We start from the raw sequence: 17,159 nt of genomic DNA, 5'->3' as shown, positions 1-17,159 counted from the left end.
CAGATGGATGAGCATTCCTATTTACACAGAAGTCTCCAGGCACTACCGCTTCCTTTCTGTAACATGAAAACAAACGATCCGGGCTCTCCTGCCTCAAAGCGTCACGTCAGGATGAGAGAGACCGTGAACACAAAAACCTCCAGAAGTCTGCAGTACAAAGGAAATTGGAGGTGTAATTATTATCTGCTTTATTCAGTTCAAAATTCTTCATTCCTTTTTTCCTTTTGAGATACATCTTGACACTCTGCAGCCTATGTTTCAGGCTCTATGCCCAGCACTTCACACGGGTTTGCTCATTAGATCCCAACAAGGCGGTGGTGATCCTCCCCATTTTACAGATGAGACGTGAAGCTCTGAGACGTTAAATGTAAAAACCGCGCCGAAGGTCCCACAGGCAGTGAGAGGCAGAGTCAGGCCCGGGCACTAACATTTGCGCTCGCCACTCAGGCCTCCAGACAAGTTCCTTGAGAATTGTGCAATAAAGTGAGATGAAAACGCTTTTATGACAGAGAGCGCTATTTTAGGGTGAGAAATTATGGGAGTCTCTACAATATTTTCTTTTTCTTTTTGGATGCCTTCTTGTAATCTTACTCCTGATTTTAGATGAATATAATTAATCTTCCAATAGCATCACAATATGGACCAATTCTACACGGGCAAATATTTCTGATCTTCTTTTCTTTCCCTTAAAAAAAGGAGTGGGGGAGAAAAAGAAGATTCTCCAACTACCTGCAGTCCTCCCAAGAATTCATAATGGTTAACACTGTCATATTAATTTCCTTTGCCGAAAAGAAATCAAAACGTTACAGAACTACACTGCAAAACCACAAGGTGTTTTGACCAACCCATCCAAGTCTCATATCCCTTTTTTTGTCTCCCCAGAGAACCACTAATTAAGACTGAAAACTTTCTAACTCATATTTATACACACATATATTTAGTCAGGACTGATAAATAATTTTGCTTTGTACATTTAATAAAATAAACAGTATCATGTAATACATTTTACTTTTACATCCTTTTTTAAATTCAGTGTTATGCTTCTGAGACCTGTCTACCTCGATATGTATTAACTGGGTTTATTCCGATTTAACTTTTGTATGGTATCCCTTTGTGATGGCTAATTTTACGTGTCTGCTACAGTACCTAGTCAACTGAATACTAATTTCGGTGCGGCCGGGTAGGAATTTTGTCGATGTGGTTAACTAGCAGTAGACGTGAAGAGATGACCCTCAGAAATCTGAGTGCGCTTCCTTCCGTCGGTTGAAAGGCTCTGAGAATGAAACTGAGGTTCCCTGAGGAAAAAGACCTTCCGCTCGTAGACTCCGGGCTGCTGGGCTGCCCCACAATTTCACACCTTCCAGGCCGCACAGCAGCGTGAGCCGGTTTCTGGACTTCCTCTACCGAGCGACATTTAGGCGGCTTCCAGGCTTTTTCTAACACCAACTGTGGGGCAAGAAGCTGTCGATGTCTCCTTGTGCACATGGGTGAGAATTCTCCTAGAAACACAACTGCTGGGGCATAGGGTACATGAAGATTTTTCGGTTTTGTCAGCTACTGCCGGATACTTTCTCCGAAGTGGCTGCTGCGGTCTGTGCTACCACCGCTGCGCTATTTTACCACAATCACCAACACTTGGTGTTATACTTTTTTTGCCCAATGGGTGAAAAACAGTACTTTTTTTTTAAGTACCATAAACCGTTTCCCTTGTCAGCATTAAAAAAAAAGGACACAGGACTGGAACTATCTAAGCAGGGGAAGAGAAACAATGAAAGGTGGTTTTTATCCTCAGCTCTCAAGTCTATCATGGAGTCAAGTCATTAGTGACTTTTGTCCTTTTCACCACAGGGTAAGAAGAGGCACCAAAAGCATGGGTCATGCCTGCAATCAAGCCAGTCTGGGCTGTGGCCTCCCCTCCCTACCCCCGTCTCTGTGCTCCAGGCCAATGGCCTCTGGGCTGTGCTCGGAACAGGCCAAACCAACTCCACTGCGGGATCCTGTACCTGCTCTCCTTCTGCCTGGAGGCTCTTCTCCTGGATACCCGCCCACCTGGGTCTCAGAGACAGCTTCCTCCACCCTCCCCCTCCCGCCCTCGGCAGCCCTCTCTCCAGCTGTTTCTTGCTTCTCTTTCATCAAAAGGCTTGTCACTACCTTACAGGATATTACCTGTTTACTCTGCCTCCTTAGTAGAAACTAAGGAAATTAAGTAAATTAAGGCCAAGGACCACTGCACCTCCAGCACCAAGAACAGTACCTGGACTATCTAATGCCCAAGGTGTACTCGCAGCAGCAGTTTTTGAATTCTTTTAAAATTACATGAGAGATGTATGTGCTCGTGGACGAATCAGTTGCATCATGCGCCTTCAGCTCATCGGAACACACAGGCACAATGAGCCGGTGGGCTGATTAGCCACAGCAAGGATTGCTGGAGTGAGGTAATGCACTGCTCGCGGCTTCATTAGCTCAAAGTAACAGCTCCAACAGAGGCTCATAGAAGCTGCAAGATTCTGCCCTCTACCTACCAAGCCATAACAGGCTTACAAAATCTCCAGGTGCCACATCTTTCCTTGTGAACTTTGCTTCCCAACCCTATGTTTTTTCCAAGTTGACATTTAAATTACTTTTTAAGTATTAGGCGATAACACAGTCCTTAAAAAAATACGTTGCTGGAAACAACCCAAATGTCCATTAACTGGTGAATAGATGAAAAAACTATAATTTTATAGTTTATAAGTTACACCTCAATAAAACTATTAAAAACAACAACAACCACCACCCAGCAACAACAAAAACCCTGCTGTTCTCGACATCCCGGGCTGCTAAGGGTTCAGGCTCTAAATCCTCAATGCTGAGCAATGCCACAAAGCTGTGGTTTCTAACTAGCCTGCCCACAGAAGATCCAGATGTGCTGAGATGCAGGCCATCCACTGTCCTCTGTGAATACTGGTCCAGGACCAGAGAGAACAATGCTCCTGGTCTGCAGAGCACGTCTGCCCATGTAGCTGTTGGCAGCAACTTCCGCTGCTCAGTCAGATCCATTAGTAGAAAAAGATAACCCAGCTATTTTGAGACCAATCTCCTGCTTGGCAGTTATCTTTCCAGCTATGATTGGGGAAGGAGTTTGGCAAATGTTTCTCCAGGCAAAAAATCATTACCGTGTCCCTCTAGAAGGACAGTTTCATAGGAAATCTTCAGCCCACAGAGGGAACCCCCCTCCATGAAACTTTCACTATGACTTAAACCCTGTTTTGCCTTCCTTCTTCCTTTCCTTTCTTTATTCATAACCAGGCTTTGGTTTGTAGATAATTATTTCTGCAAAAGTGGTCCTTCATTCAGAGGGCAAAGGGCAAGCCAGAAATGAAGCCACGAGGCGCCAAGGGTTCCATGGCTCCCCCCCAGCAACATGACCTCTGTACCAGAAGCCACTGGGCTAGTGGTCAGGAAAGAATAGGGCCACCTCTTTGGGCTTAGCCTCTCCTAGAACATTCTGAGAGAGTTCTGAGAGCATCTGGTAGATCCCAAGCTCCTTAAGAACCAACCAAGTGATGAGAACCAGTGTGATGAGAACCAGAAAGGTACGTCTTGCTGCCTCTTAAGATCCGTTACTAGAAGCAATTACATCTCCGGGACCTTTTATTTCATTGTTTAAAGAAACAAATTTCTGTGACAAAACTCCACCTTCCCTACTCATTTAGGCAGCAAGAACTGCTCTGAAGCCAAAGCACAATTAAGCAAAACAAAAAAGGTCCCAACATACTGGTGTGAGAAAGAAGTGTGGTCTGTAACTGTTCAAACGTTCTGGAAGAAATTATCAAGCATGTCAAGAAAACGAAGTCCCAGAGCTATCCCACCCAGTAAACTAGTGTACTAGTTTTCAATTGTTATTTTTAAAGAAAATTGTGGAGGGAGAACCATGTTATAAGCAATCGGTGTTCATGACCATCTGATAACATAACTTGGGGAAAAAAAATGGCCTGAACCCTATTCAACACTTTCAATGAAAGAAAGTTTCATTTTACTTTAAACACTAAAGTTTCACATGTGTCTATGAGGGGGATCATTTGAAACCATATTTCCTTGTAGTTTTTTTTTTTTTTTAATTTATTTTTGGCTGCATTAGGTCTTCGTTGCTGCGCACGGGCTTTCTCTAGTTGCGGCGCGTGGGGGTTACTCTTCGCTGTGGTGCGCGGGCTTCTCATTGAGGTGGCTTCTCTTGTTGCAGAGCACGAGCTCTAGGCGCGTGGGCTTCAGTAGTTGTGGCACGCGGGCTCAGTAGTTGTGGCTCGTGGGCTCTAGAGCGCAGGCTCAGTAGTTGTGGCATGAGGGCTCTAGAGTGCAGGCTCAGTAGTTGTGGCGCACAGGCTTGGCTGCTCTGCAGCGTGTGGGATCTTCCCAAACCGGGGCTCGAACCCGTGTCCCCTGCATTGGCTGGCGGATTCTTAACCACTGCGCCAGCAGGGAAGCCCTTCCTTGTAGTTTGTTTGTTTGTTTGTTTATTTATTTATGGCTGTGTTGGGTCTTCGTTTCTGTGCTAGGGCTTTCTCTAGTTGTGGCAAGCAGGGGCCTCTCTTCATCATGGTGCGCGGGCCTCTCACTATCGCGGGCTCTCTTGTTGTGGAGAACAGGCTCCAGACGCGCGGGCTCAGCAGTTGTGGCTCACGGGCCCAGTTGCTCCGCGGCATGCGGGATCCTCCCGGACCAGGGCTCGAACCCGTGTCCCCTGCACTGGCAGGCAGACTCTCAACCACTGCGCCACCAGGGAAGCCCCCCTTGTAGTTTTAAGTATAGATGATTACACTGGGTCCAAGGTCCAGCAGGTGCTATACTCCATATAGTTGCATGTATTTCCTGGCAGCACTAAAAACCCTTTCCAGGCTGAGAGTAGGCAATCCTAGCTTACTAACTGCCAATGCTATCAGACATGGTAGCAATGTCTGGCCCTCACTGGCCTCCATCAGCAAGAGGATTTGGGGACCCTACCCCAGATTTCAAGCAACTTTTGGACCTTGAACTTCAGAGGAAGTAGTACCTGTGAGACTGAAGTAAAAAATCACTTCTTGAAATTCCAGCTATGATAATATTAGTATCCATTTTTGCTTGGTTCCTACAGGTCCATGTTCTCATTTGAAAGAATGGAAATAATCCTTCCTATAAGCCACAGTGCTAGGACAACTCTTACATAACTTTCAATCAGAATCTGGAAATTTGCTTCTTTCCTGGTATTTTCGTGTGTGTGTGTGTGTGTGTGTGTGTGTGTGTGTGTGTGTGAGAGAGAGAGAGAGAGAGAGAGAGAGAGAGGGAGGGAGGGAGGGAGGGAGGGAGGGGTTGGGGGGAGAGGGAGAGAGATAGATCACGGCAAGTATTAGATAACACGTACTTATGTATCACTCCACTAACTTGTAAAGTCCTCATGTTTGGGCCTTTGAAAGAACTACACATTTGTTCACTCTTTATTACACACATACAGTGAGCCTAACCTTATGTTGGATGTACAGAACCCAGAGATGAATGAGGTAAGAGTTCCAGCCCGTGAAAATGCACGGTCGGGACGTCCCTGGGGGTCCAGTGGTTAAGACTTCGCCTTCCAGTGCAGGGGATGCAGGTTTGATCCCTGGAGGGGGAGCTAAGATCACACATGCCTCACAGCCAAAAAGCCAAAACATAAAACAGAAGCAATATTGTAACAAATTCAATAAAGACTTTAAAAATGGTACATATAAAAAAAAAAATCTTTTTTAAAAAAAAAAAAAGAAAATGCATGGTCTGAGGGAGACAGGTATGAAAAAATACCCAGGCAATCTAGATTGACATGGTGAAAATAAGAAATGCAAAACACCTTTAATATAACTTGAAAATCATTTAGAAATACATAACTTTACCACAGATAGATGGCATGTATTAAGGAAACAGTAACTGACTAGTTACTGGGTTTAAAATAGCTGTTGACAGACATACACTTTGAAGGCTACAGGGCGCGCTAGACCATTTGGTTAAGTGTTCTTGCCTGCCTGGTTATTAATTTTAAAAGGTGTGTCATGCAATAAAAAGCAAGCAATTAATTTACAGGAAAGAATGTCTCATGTGCTCAGTTGCATTTGTTTAGAAAGTCCCCAGGTACTTAATGAGCAACAGGAACTTTACCAGATCAAAGTACAGTTGATTTTTGAACAATATGAGGGGTAGGGGTGCCCACGCTCCCCACAGTTGAAAATCTGAGTATAGACGGCCCTCCGTATCCACAGATTCAATCAATGCGATGGTGCAGTACTGTAGTATTTACTATTGAGAAAAATCCAAGTATAAGCGAACCTGTACAAATTCAAACCCGTGTTGTTCAAGCGTCAGCGGTAAATTGCTGATTTCATATCGCAAGCGACATTCCTTTTTTTAGTTCACTAGTTCTTTCCAAACACCACTCTTACATAATATCTGGAATATTCTAATGAACTGCCCTCAATAAGATCCCGTGAGACAGGTCATTCTGCTTTGCATTAAAATCCCAGCCCTTGGGACTTCCCTGGTGGTGCAGTGGACAAGACTCCATGCTCCCAATGCAGGGGGCCCGGGTTTGATCCCTGGTCAGGGAACTAGATCCCACATGCATGCTGCAACTAAGAGTTAGCATGCCACAACTAACGAGCTGACAAGCCTCAACTAAGGAGCCCGCCTGCCGCAGCTAAGACCCGATGCAACCAAATAAATTAAAAAAAAAAAAAAAAAAAAATCCCAGCTCTTGCAATCTGAGAAATATTGTTCAAAAACCCAAAATAATGTAAAAATAGTTCAAGTTTGTTAAATACAGTTCTGATACCAGTAAGGGGAATCAAAACTTCTAAAACTTCTGTTGTTCTGTTTTCATCTACTTCTCTCATATAGCCAACTTTCCAAAGACTTCTTACAAACTGCCTAAGAAACTCTTCTTGACCTTAACCTGCTCATACATCACTCTTCTCCTCCTTTCTTCCAATACTGGGACAAAGCAAACAAAGTCTGAAGAACGGAACTGGTAAAGGCAGGACACCTCTGCTACTGCTGGAGGTGGGGGGAAGGAGCAAGGAAGCAGAATTGACGATCCGGGGCAGGCCACGGTGGAGGGGAAAGGCGGGCATTGTTGTCCTGTCATAAACTATAAACTCGAGAAAAGCACAGGCTCTGTTTCTTCTCTAGGGTGGTTTCCAGTGGTGACCACAGTGCTTGGTACAGCCTGGGGCACAAGAAGAGAGCTGCGGAAGGAATGAATGTAGGGGGGAAGCTTAGTTAGTGCATCCCGAACAGATGCTCAGAACACGGCAGCTGCGATTGTTAGTGCCACCTCAGTCTCACTGGCCATGGAGCAGGTGAGGATTTAGTTACAACTGTGAGATAAGCATACATCCGTACTTATTCAACAAATATTTCTGAGTTCTTACTGTGCCATCAGCACAATGAGGGATTTCAAAAAATCCTCAAGGAGTGTACAGCTCATTGACTGAGAGACAAATTTGTGCCAATAATATTAATACTATTCTTTTACCCGCCCATGTGTCAGTCGCTCTACTAGATGCTGAGAATAAGCAGTAAACAAACACATGAAAATCAATGCACGGAGGGTGGTATGGTCCAGCAAACACAAGCTACTACTGCTCGCAGCCAACACACTGTTCTAAGAGCTTTCGTTTATTATTATGTTTAATCTTCACAACAACCATATGAGGTGGGTACTATCCTCACCCTTGTTCACAGACGTGAAAATTGAAGGCAAGGTCAAATGGAGGAATATGGCATTATCAAGTACATACCAGAATCCGGGGTAACACAAGGATGGACTGGTTTGCTGAAGAAGTCGTCTGTCTCAGGGGCACAACAGTTGGACTGAGTGTCATGTAAGAACAGTGTTTTGCATGTTTAAAGTGTTTACACACTTAGAAATATACTGTACCATCAGACATAGTTACAGCCGGCACCTCAAGCTGCTCCAACTGTAAGATGAAGCCCGTGAAAAAATACACCATTTGGTCAACTGAAACCATTAAAATTTTTTTTTTAATTGCAGCACTTAAATATAAGGAATTATCATTGCGATTTTCCTGATTCTCTTCTGTCACTGGAGTTTTTGCGTCCAGAAATGGATTGGTCTTTTAGCTTAGGTCTCAGGCATCCGAATCTGATAGGTGACCAGGGTTGTCTCTGGTCTTCCTCTCCCCTCCCTCCTCCCAGCCCCCCAGACTGGAGCTTCTCTTCTCCTAACTCAGGAGGGGGCTGCTCCATCCGGAAGGCCACAGGGAAGCACTTAGGGTGCCTAGTGGCTGGACTCGTCATCTGAGCTCTGTCCTGACCCCCAACCCAGGTCTTTTTCATGTTTATTACAGGCAATATGTTCTTATCATCTGAACTTTTATCCCTTCTTACTTTGGCAGGTTGTTAATACCACTTTTGTACCTTTTCCGGTCCTTCTTACTGCTTTCGTACCGTTCAAGGATACAGCTGCACCTCGTAGTGGATCAGCTGCTTGCAACATCAGGAGTAAGACTTTGAAAAGATAGTTGTAAGAACTAGAATTTGGTTCTCAGTTTTGTTGAATCTTTCTTCTGTTGCACTCATAGTCTCAGGTTAGTAAAAGTTAAAAATGTACCCCCATGGGGCTTCCCTGGTGGCGCAGTGGTTGAGAATCCGCCTGCCAATGCAGGGGACACGGGTTCGAGCCCTGGTCTGGGAGGATCCCACATGCCGCGGAGCAACTGGGCCCGTGAGCCACAACTACTGAGCCTGCGAACTAGAGAAAGCCCTCGCACAGAAACGAAGACCCAACACAGCCATAAATTAAAAAAAAAAAAAAAAACGTACCCCCATAAGTAAAAAATTAAGAGAAAATGGTAAGATTTTAAATTAGGTTTACCCTCAGAAGGTTAATTTGCAAAACAGAGGTAGAAAGTGGCACATTTTACCTTAGTTTTTAAAACTTTTTATCCATTAAAATGGAATAGATTTATCAATTTCTAGGGTTTTTTTTTTCCCTTAGCTTAAGTATTATAAAAGTAACCCACTCACATAAAATGTAAACACTTCAGAAGGTAGAGTGTAAGAAGTAAAAGCCCCCTGCCCCCTGCCCCCTGCCCTAGAGCTAACCACAGCTAGCCCTTAATATTTTTAGTGGAGGAATTGCTACTGTTGAGGGACTTTTAACCTCCAAATTACCATATAAATAAAACCAGTTTAAGCAACAAACCCAGAAGTATCTTCACCCACTGGCTGTTCTCTCTCAGAAGACAGCTCTAGAAGGCCCTGAGCAATCCCTTACATCTCTGAGGTGTGCTTATTTATTTTGCTTCCTAGATTGGGAACACATTCTGGTAATATTTGTCATTTATTTTGGAACGAGAGAGAAACCAGCAACATTTTATCTCATTTCCACAAGTCTTACCTTTAACCATAAAGATCTGAGTTACAACCAGACAAAGTCCTTAATATAATGATAAACCAGAAAGACAGACTCAAGGTCTGGAAAACATAAAGAGAAGTATAAAATCAAGGCTGAGGAAAGTAAGAACAGAAACATACAGGCCTCAGGGGCCACAGAGCTGTAATTACTCTGGACACATCTACAAGTACAAAGTTTATAGGGGAAATTATACCCAGTAGTGCTAGACATGAAATCTCAGGTGTTCTCCCAGCCAATGTCCACAAGCTACTCTATGTTATAGGTATACATGTTTTACTACTTTTTTTTTAAACCCTCTAAAGGTTATAAAAAAAAAAAAAAAAAGAAAAAAAGGAAGCAGTTTTAAAAGACCTACTTAATTGGCTGAGGTTCAGGAAAGGGACATTCTCACACGATCAGATTACAGCATAAATTGGGGCAGGTTTTCTGGAGGGCATTTTGCAATGTATCACAAATATGCTCTACAATGTTGACTACCTTTTGACCCACAACTCCTGCCGGGGATTTAGCTTAAGGAAAAGATCCCCGATTTGTGCAAAGCTTTACCTGCAATGATGTTCAGTGCAGTACTTTAACAGCAAAGTATTGGCAACGATCTTACATCCAAGAAAAGGGAAGTGGATCAACAAATTCTGATGAAGAATGGAGAGTCATCAAAGTGATGAAGCACGCAGTACTGACTGACATGGAAAGATGTACTGAAAGATACTGGAAAGAGTGACAGTAAGAGTTAACAGTGTGGGATTCTGGGTGACTTACTTTCGGTGTAAATATTCATAGAAATTTTGGAAATTCTCTGGTATCAGAGAAAAATATAGTTTTAAAGAGCCTCTGAGATTAAAACCAACACACACATGTAAATTAATAAAACATGAACGACTGTGGGAAATGCTGAGAAGTATAATCTGGGGGACTTGTTCACAAGCATTACAATCTAAGTGGGGAGAAGACCCAAATTAAAAACAACAGGGACTTCCCTGGTGGTCCAGTGGCTGGGACCACGCTCCCAATGCAGGGGGCCCAGGTTCGATCCCTGGTCGGGGAACTAGATCCCGCATGCATGGGGGATCTACTAACTACAGTGGCGTTAGATCTACTAACTACAACTACGACAATAATATGGATGAATCCAACAGACACACTGGGTGAAAGAAGGCGGACAAAATAAGCCAAACTAATTAGCGCTGCCAGAAGTTAGCAGAGTAGTTATCTTGGAGGGGATACAGTGACCGGCAGGGGCCATGAGAGGGACTCTGGGGGCTGGTCATGGTCTACTTCTTGATCTGGGTGCTGGTTACACACGTGGGTTCAGTTTGTGACAATTTAGTGAGCTCTATACGCCTAAGCAAACCTTTCAGTGGGCATATTAAAGTTCAATAAAAAGTTTTAGAAATAAGAATGGATAAACAACAAGGTCCTACTGTATAGCACAGGGAACTATTAAACCAGAATGGAAAAGGATTTTTAAAAGAATGTACATATATGTATAACTGAATCACTTTGCTGTACAGCAGAAATTAACACAGCATTGTAAATCAACTATACTTCAATAAAAATTAAAAATAAAAGTTTTAGAAATAAAAATATATACATTTGCAAATGTTAACAGATAAGTTAAATGAATATTTGTGCTGTTTTTATAATGATTTTTACTTTTGAACTGCAGAATAAATACCTGTGTGGAATGTTGAGGGGAAAAAAATCCAACTGGTTGCAATTGCACAGACATTAGGTTTCCCCTGCAGGTCTGCCTGCAGGCTCATTACAACAGAAGTGCAAGGCAAGAATTAATGCCTAATCCTGGAATAATGTCACAAGTGTAAACTCAAAAGCAACCTGAAACTTGGTGTCACAAGTCCAAGTGGCCCCAGCCTTCATTAAAAAGGATGTTGCTCTGTCTGCTTAGCAATGTTACTGTAGTTCTAAAACCTCTCTCCAATCAAGAAAAATGTTATGACAAGAAAGGACATTCAGTGTTTGGCTTTGTGTTTTCATTTTACCATACAAAAAGCTACAATACTGGGCTGTGCAGTTTAATATTTGATACCTGGCAACGCTTTCTGCCGCCACCTGGCATCTGATTCTTACAATCCCCTTTTTTAGTCATGGAACCAAGAGCAAGTTGTCTGGTCTTCTGCAAGTCCCATTTTATCTTCAGCATACCCGAAGAAAGTAGTGTTATGGCGGGAACACATGAAGATATCAAGTAGCCTACACAGCAACAACAATAAACATAAGCAGCAACTGAAAGCTTCAAAAGTTAGACCTATATGCCACAGTCCACACTGGAAGCCAACCAGGCAGGGACTTTCACTTACATGTCCCCACTTGAACCCAAGTCGAGAAAATAAACCACCCTTACACAAACAAAACCTAGCACGTAGGCCTAGACTGCTCGCTTTACCCAGTGAAAGAACAAAAGTACCTCATTTTCTTATTTAAAGAAGGTTTGTTCAAAACATGTCAATGATGATGGTTAACGATGACAGAAACTTCTGGGTGACATCTTAGATGACCGAAGTATGAAAACGTATTTGGTTTGTGCATTTGTTGGCCACTACAAGCTAAATTTCTATACAAAAAGGAGAGGGATGGAGGCTGGCAGGGGAACTGGCACGTGGGCACTGGTCTCTCACAGACTCTGGGCCTCACTTTCTCAATGGTAAACAAGATCCACGTCCACCTAGAGGGCTGATGTACACTTCGAATGAAAGTGTCAAGGGAGGGAGAGGGGAGACTGGCACAGGACAGGTGCTAACGAAATTAATTAAATGTTCATTTATTCAACAAATATGTACACCTACTAGGTGCCAGGAGCTGTTCTAATTGCTCGGAACACAACCAAACAAAGCTTCTTTCCTTTGGGAGCTCACATTCTAGTTGGAGTAGGAATAAACATACATGATAAGTAAATATATATTACATGCTAAGGTCATAAGCACTGTGGGGGGGGGAAGGTAAAGTAGGCTTAGGTGGGATTGGGAGATGGATGGCGTCATCTGGGATTTTAAAGCTGCTTGAGTGGGACTCTGAGAAGGTGGCATTTAAACAAAGACCTCTGTGTCCCTTTCCTCATCACTGCTGCTTCAGCAAGATGAATGTAGGGGTGACATCACATCCAGCCCTCCTCAACTTCCTAAGACCAACAGTTCTGACTTCTAGGAAGGTTGTGGTTACTTTTTTGCGTGCGTGTGGTTACTTTTAATTACGGGTTTTTTTTGAACTTTACTTCTTCCTTCTACCACTAAAGCATGCAGTCAACAGAAAACCATGCAAAATCACAAGCAAGCTGCTGAGGGAAAATCATGGGCATAGCATAGGCGGAAGAGTGGGGAGGGAGAGGGACCTTTGGCTTAATTCTAATTAGCAACAGTGACACTACCTGACATTTTGGGACTTAATACCATGCCATTTGTTTGTGACGCCGTAAAATACACATCTTCCTGGGATTTAGCATGGCTCTCCAGTAATCATTTGTCTAAGTATACATTTTAGAAAACTCAGCAAATGTTTAAATAAATATTTAAAGATATTTGATACTGCATACAGAGGAACACAACACTTTATAATTCCCCCTTTTCTCTAAAGAACTTATTCCTTTATTTCAAAGTCAGAGAAATTTGAGTATTAAAAAAAAAATCTAAAACCCATGTAAGTCATAAAATCTCATTTGCAGGTGGCTTTTGTAAACACACCTGGTTGGGTTGTGTTTCTATTAGTAAAACATTCTAGTTTGCCAGGTAACATAAAGGAGATCTCTTTTCTAGGTTCATCAACACTGCAGGGAGATTTTTACCATATTAAACTTAAATTGTTTTCAGCTTTGGTCTTTGTGGGGTGGGGTGGGGGAGGGGAAGAGCCCAAAGAGGAGGTGGTGAAAAGATGCTGGGCTTTCAATCAGACCTGTGGACGTAAAGTTTCACTGTGCATTCCCATCATAGTCAAAGCGTGACCTAGCAGCATTCACTTCATAGATTACATATAAACTTGTTGTCTGGAGCTGTAAATTATTATCCCACCACCCCAACCTAAACATGACCCCAAAACGTTAACGAGGAAATGGTGATTAAAGTCAGTCAATAAACATCTGTGAGCTTTTCCTATCTTTTAAGACACCTGGGAGTAGAAAGCAATAAGGTTCTGGTCTCTAATCTTCAGTGTATTACAGCCTTTCAAAATAGGAAAATGATTTACAATGCTTTATGTCTATAAATACACATAACCAAAACTATAAAATCCACACTTTTTCCCTCCTGCCTCAGTTCTTTGGGTAATGCGACACTGGCATTTGTGGCACTGTAATTCACTTGAGTACAGTCCCTCCACTGAGTCACCACTGAAAGTGGAAGTCAGGAAGAATTGGGAGAAAAAGCAGAGAAGAGTGACTTCAGGATTGCATGCCAGAGTTGGTATCTCAGGTTGGAAAGATATGTGTGTCTGTGTTTTGGAGGCAGGAGGAGCGCAGCTCCACTCAGATTTGCAATGATCTGCATTCCTCACAAATGTCCAGTTTTACCATCCTTAACTGGACAGCCATCAAGAGTAGCCACTACTCCCAAGTCCAAGAGTAAAAATGTTATATTTACACACTTTGTCAACATGCCCCACTTCCTACCCCACCATCTTCAGGATCATTTAAATATCAAACAATCTCAACCCAAAGGTAAAACTTTAACATTCAAATTTCTGGGATTTCTAAAAACTGCCCTCTATTAAGGAAACATGAATAAGGAACAGATTTTGGTCACATTTACTTACTGAGCCCAAAAATACCATGACAACTGTACCTACTGTATCTATCTATGCAGTATAATCTACATATGACAGTATTTGTGTATCCAGATGAAGGGAACCAATCTTTTAAATTTCGAAGGATTATGAACTTATTTTCATGCTTTTATTCTTATCCAACAAAAGTCAATAAACTCTGGTTTCAGGAATTCACTCAGACCTTGCAAAACTAGAAACTGAATTTTAGGGTTAAAAAAAAAAAAACTATAAAAATGACCCAACTGTGGGTCTTAAAAATGGCTACAAATGAATTTAGAGAACTTGAGTTCCATGAGCCTAAGCCGAATTAAAACAAAAGTTGTTTTGTATTCTATTAATATCAGATGATTAAACACATATCTTATTTCAACTGGAATTCATTTATAAGTACTTAAACTTTCTAAACTGGCCACTAATCCTAAATCTATGTTCGTTTCTGGAAACATTCTCTCGCAATAAGTGCAAGTTAAGAGAATGACCATCGACGCATTCCTTGAGGTTAGGTCAATTTTATTCAAACCTCGGGCGTTCTTTGACTCCCATAAGCTCACAAAATAATCGACGTCTAAAAAGCCAAGCTGAACTTAAAGCTGTGTGAGACAGGGTCTCAGAGGGAGCGCCCCCCGGAGGCCCCCGCGCCGAGCCCAGCTCACCTGGCGCTTGTTAACTACCTGGGAGTTTCCCCCCTACATTCTCAGAGGAAACCCGAGCTTGGCTCTTTGCTCTCCGAGAGCTTAATCGCCGCAGCCACGCCGGCGCGGTCACCGACCCCAAGGAGAAGCTGGGCAGGAGGACGCGCCCCAGGGGCGACACAAGACGCCCCCGCCCCCAACTCTCCCCACAGACGTTTGCTTGTGAAATGTGTAATCTGTTGGGCGTCTCCAGCGCTGGGAGGGGAGAGGAGGGGGAGGGGAGAAGGGGAGAGGAGGGGGCAGGGAAGGACATTCCCGCGTAAAGTCCCCTCCTCACCCCGAAGGTGAAAAATCCCGACCGTCTCCCCCGGCGAGGGCTGCCGGCCGCCGGCGGGGCCTCCCCGCTTCCCCGGTCTCGAACCCTGGCGCCCCCACTGTCCCCGGGACTCCCGCCCTCGAACCCCGAACCCCGGCACTCCCAGGGTCCTGGGCCGCCCCGGGCCAGCTTACCCGGTAGGTGCTCTCCGTGAGCCGGTTCACCTCCTCCGGCCCCCGCGACATGGCTGCAGCCGCCGGGCTGGAGAGCGCGGGAGAACGCGGCCGGGCCTCGTGGCCGCCCGACCCTGGGCGGCGGGAGCGCCGGGGCGCGGCTGAGGGGCCCTCGAGGGTCAGCCGCCTCCACAGCCGTCGGCCGGGGAGTGCAGGCGCGCGCCTCCGCGTCCGAAACGTCAAAACTTGCAGCGCTACAGCCACCGCCGCGGCCGCCCTGGGGGAGCTGAGGAGAAGCGGCCCAACCCTGCTGAAGCGAGCAGGGCTGGCCAGGCGGCTCCACCTGAGGCGGGCGGGGTGGGCGGGGCGGCCGCGAGGCGGGGCGGCCCTGGTGGGCGGGGCTACCCTACCTGAGGCGGCTGGGGCAGTGGGAAGGAGGCGGGCCGAGCGGGCGGCCCGTGGTGGGCGGGTCAGTGAGGCCCGTGTGGGCGGGGCAGAGGCGCGCTGGGCCAAGTGAGCCGGGCAACCCTCCTTGAGGCGGTGGGTGGGCGGAGTGTAGCGGCCCCATGTGGGCGGGGCGAAGATGAGCTGGGTCAAGTGGGCGGAGCGTCCCCACCTGAGGCGCACTGGCCGGCTGGGGCTCCGGGGCCCGGACCCCGCGAGGCTGTTCTGCTTGGAGCCCACACCGAAGTCCGTCAGGCCTCTGTGGTCCTAGAGTCCTCTAGTGTCCCTCGCAGTGCTGGCGACGAATGCCCTGACACCCACGCTCTCCGCGGGCGCTACCCCCAGCTGCCTTTTGGGGACTCGGGAAGAGGGTCCCACGTCCCCCAGTTGTACTGATTTCCCTGCTTGACCCCTTCCTGCGCACCCGTGTCCCTGACCTCAAAGATCTGCGGGAGCCCAGGACATAGGCTCTCATAGGTGGAGGAAAGGGGCTGCCACTTACAGCCCTTTTTGGAAGCTCCTGATATATGAAAAAATTAATAAATGCCACGATCTGGTTACAGAAATAGCAGTACGTTTTTAAACTTTGCTCTAAGAAGGACCTTTAATTCATTGCGATGTAACCGTGCTATTCACAAGATCGTGCTATTCACAAGATCGAGATTTAGAAGACCGTGGTGAGTGCAGGTGTTGTGGATTAACTCCCCGTTCTGTCTCCATCCCAGCCCCAGCCCAGACCCTGAGGATCCAGAAAAGGCTTCTCTGAGCGGGAAACACGGCTTCGTATCTGAGACACTCACCCAACAAGGGCAGGAGATCTTATGCTGGATTTTAAAAACTTCTATCTGGGTGCAATTTCATCTTTTATGGGCTGTTAGGTCATGAGGCTTCTAAACTGCTTCTGTTATAAAATTCACTGGGAAATGTACGCAAAGAAAGCACTGTGTGACCTAGGTGGGAACACCAGAGCATGAGATGCAGCTGGACTTAGAATCAACAACTTGGACTCTGGGACAATGTTATCAGGTTTTGCAAGCTATAAAGCATATCATGCTTGGGAACCAAAAGGTTATGTGTCCTTGGGTGTTGGGGGAAATAACACAACAGCCCTAGGTCTCAGGCAGTGGAAGCAGCTGCCTCTTTCCTTAACAGATTTCTAGCATTTGACTCATAAGATTTGCCAGGTGGGTTTTATTTGCCATATTGAGTGAACTGATGACCTTATCATTATCACCGTTACCCGTTGGGCTCTTCAAGAATGTCTGTTGGTTTTTATTTGAACTTGAAAATCGCTGTCTTAACTTTGCAGGTCGGTTACCTTTTGTTTTAGAACCTCCCTCTGTGCCTTCTGATGAATGGGGTCATTTCACCCTCTGCTGCAAGGCAGTCAACCCAGGAGCCGGAAA

At 45.0% G+C, this 17,159-nt stretch overlaps 1 protein-coding gene across 1 annotated transcript in view; it reads right to left on the bottom strand.

The window, feature by feature from the left end:
- BAIAP2L1 (BAR/IMD domain containing adaptor protein 2 like 1) overlaps nt 1–15,650 on the bottom strand; it is an 85,224-nt gene extending 69,574 nt beyond the window's left edge. The window contains exon 1 of the mRNA XM_068524167.1: nt 15,331–15,650. Coding sequence (XP_068380268.1) covers nt 15,331–15,381 — 51 coding nt within the window. The 5' untranslated portion in view covers nt 15,382–15,650. The remainder of the gene's footprint in view (nt 1–15,330) is intronic.
- Nucleotides 15,651–17,159: the final 1,509 nt, after the last annotated feature.

The sequence above is a fragment of the Eschrichtius robustus genome, chromosome 16, assembly GCF_028021215.1.
Source record: "Eschrichtius robustus isolate mEscRob2 chromosome 16, mEscRob2.pri, whole genome shotgun sequence".
Taxonomy (NCBI): Eukaryota; Metazoa; Chordata; class Mammalia; order Artiodactyla; family Eschrichtiidae; genus Eschrichtius; species Eschrichtius robustus.
The sequence above is the reverse complement of the archived record's forward strand: the minus strand, read 5'-3'. Positions and strand labels throughout refer to the sequence as shown.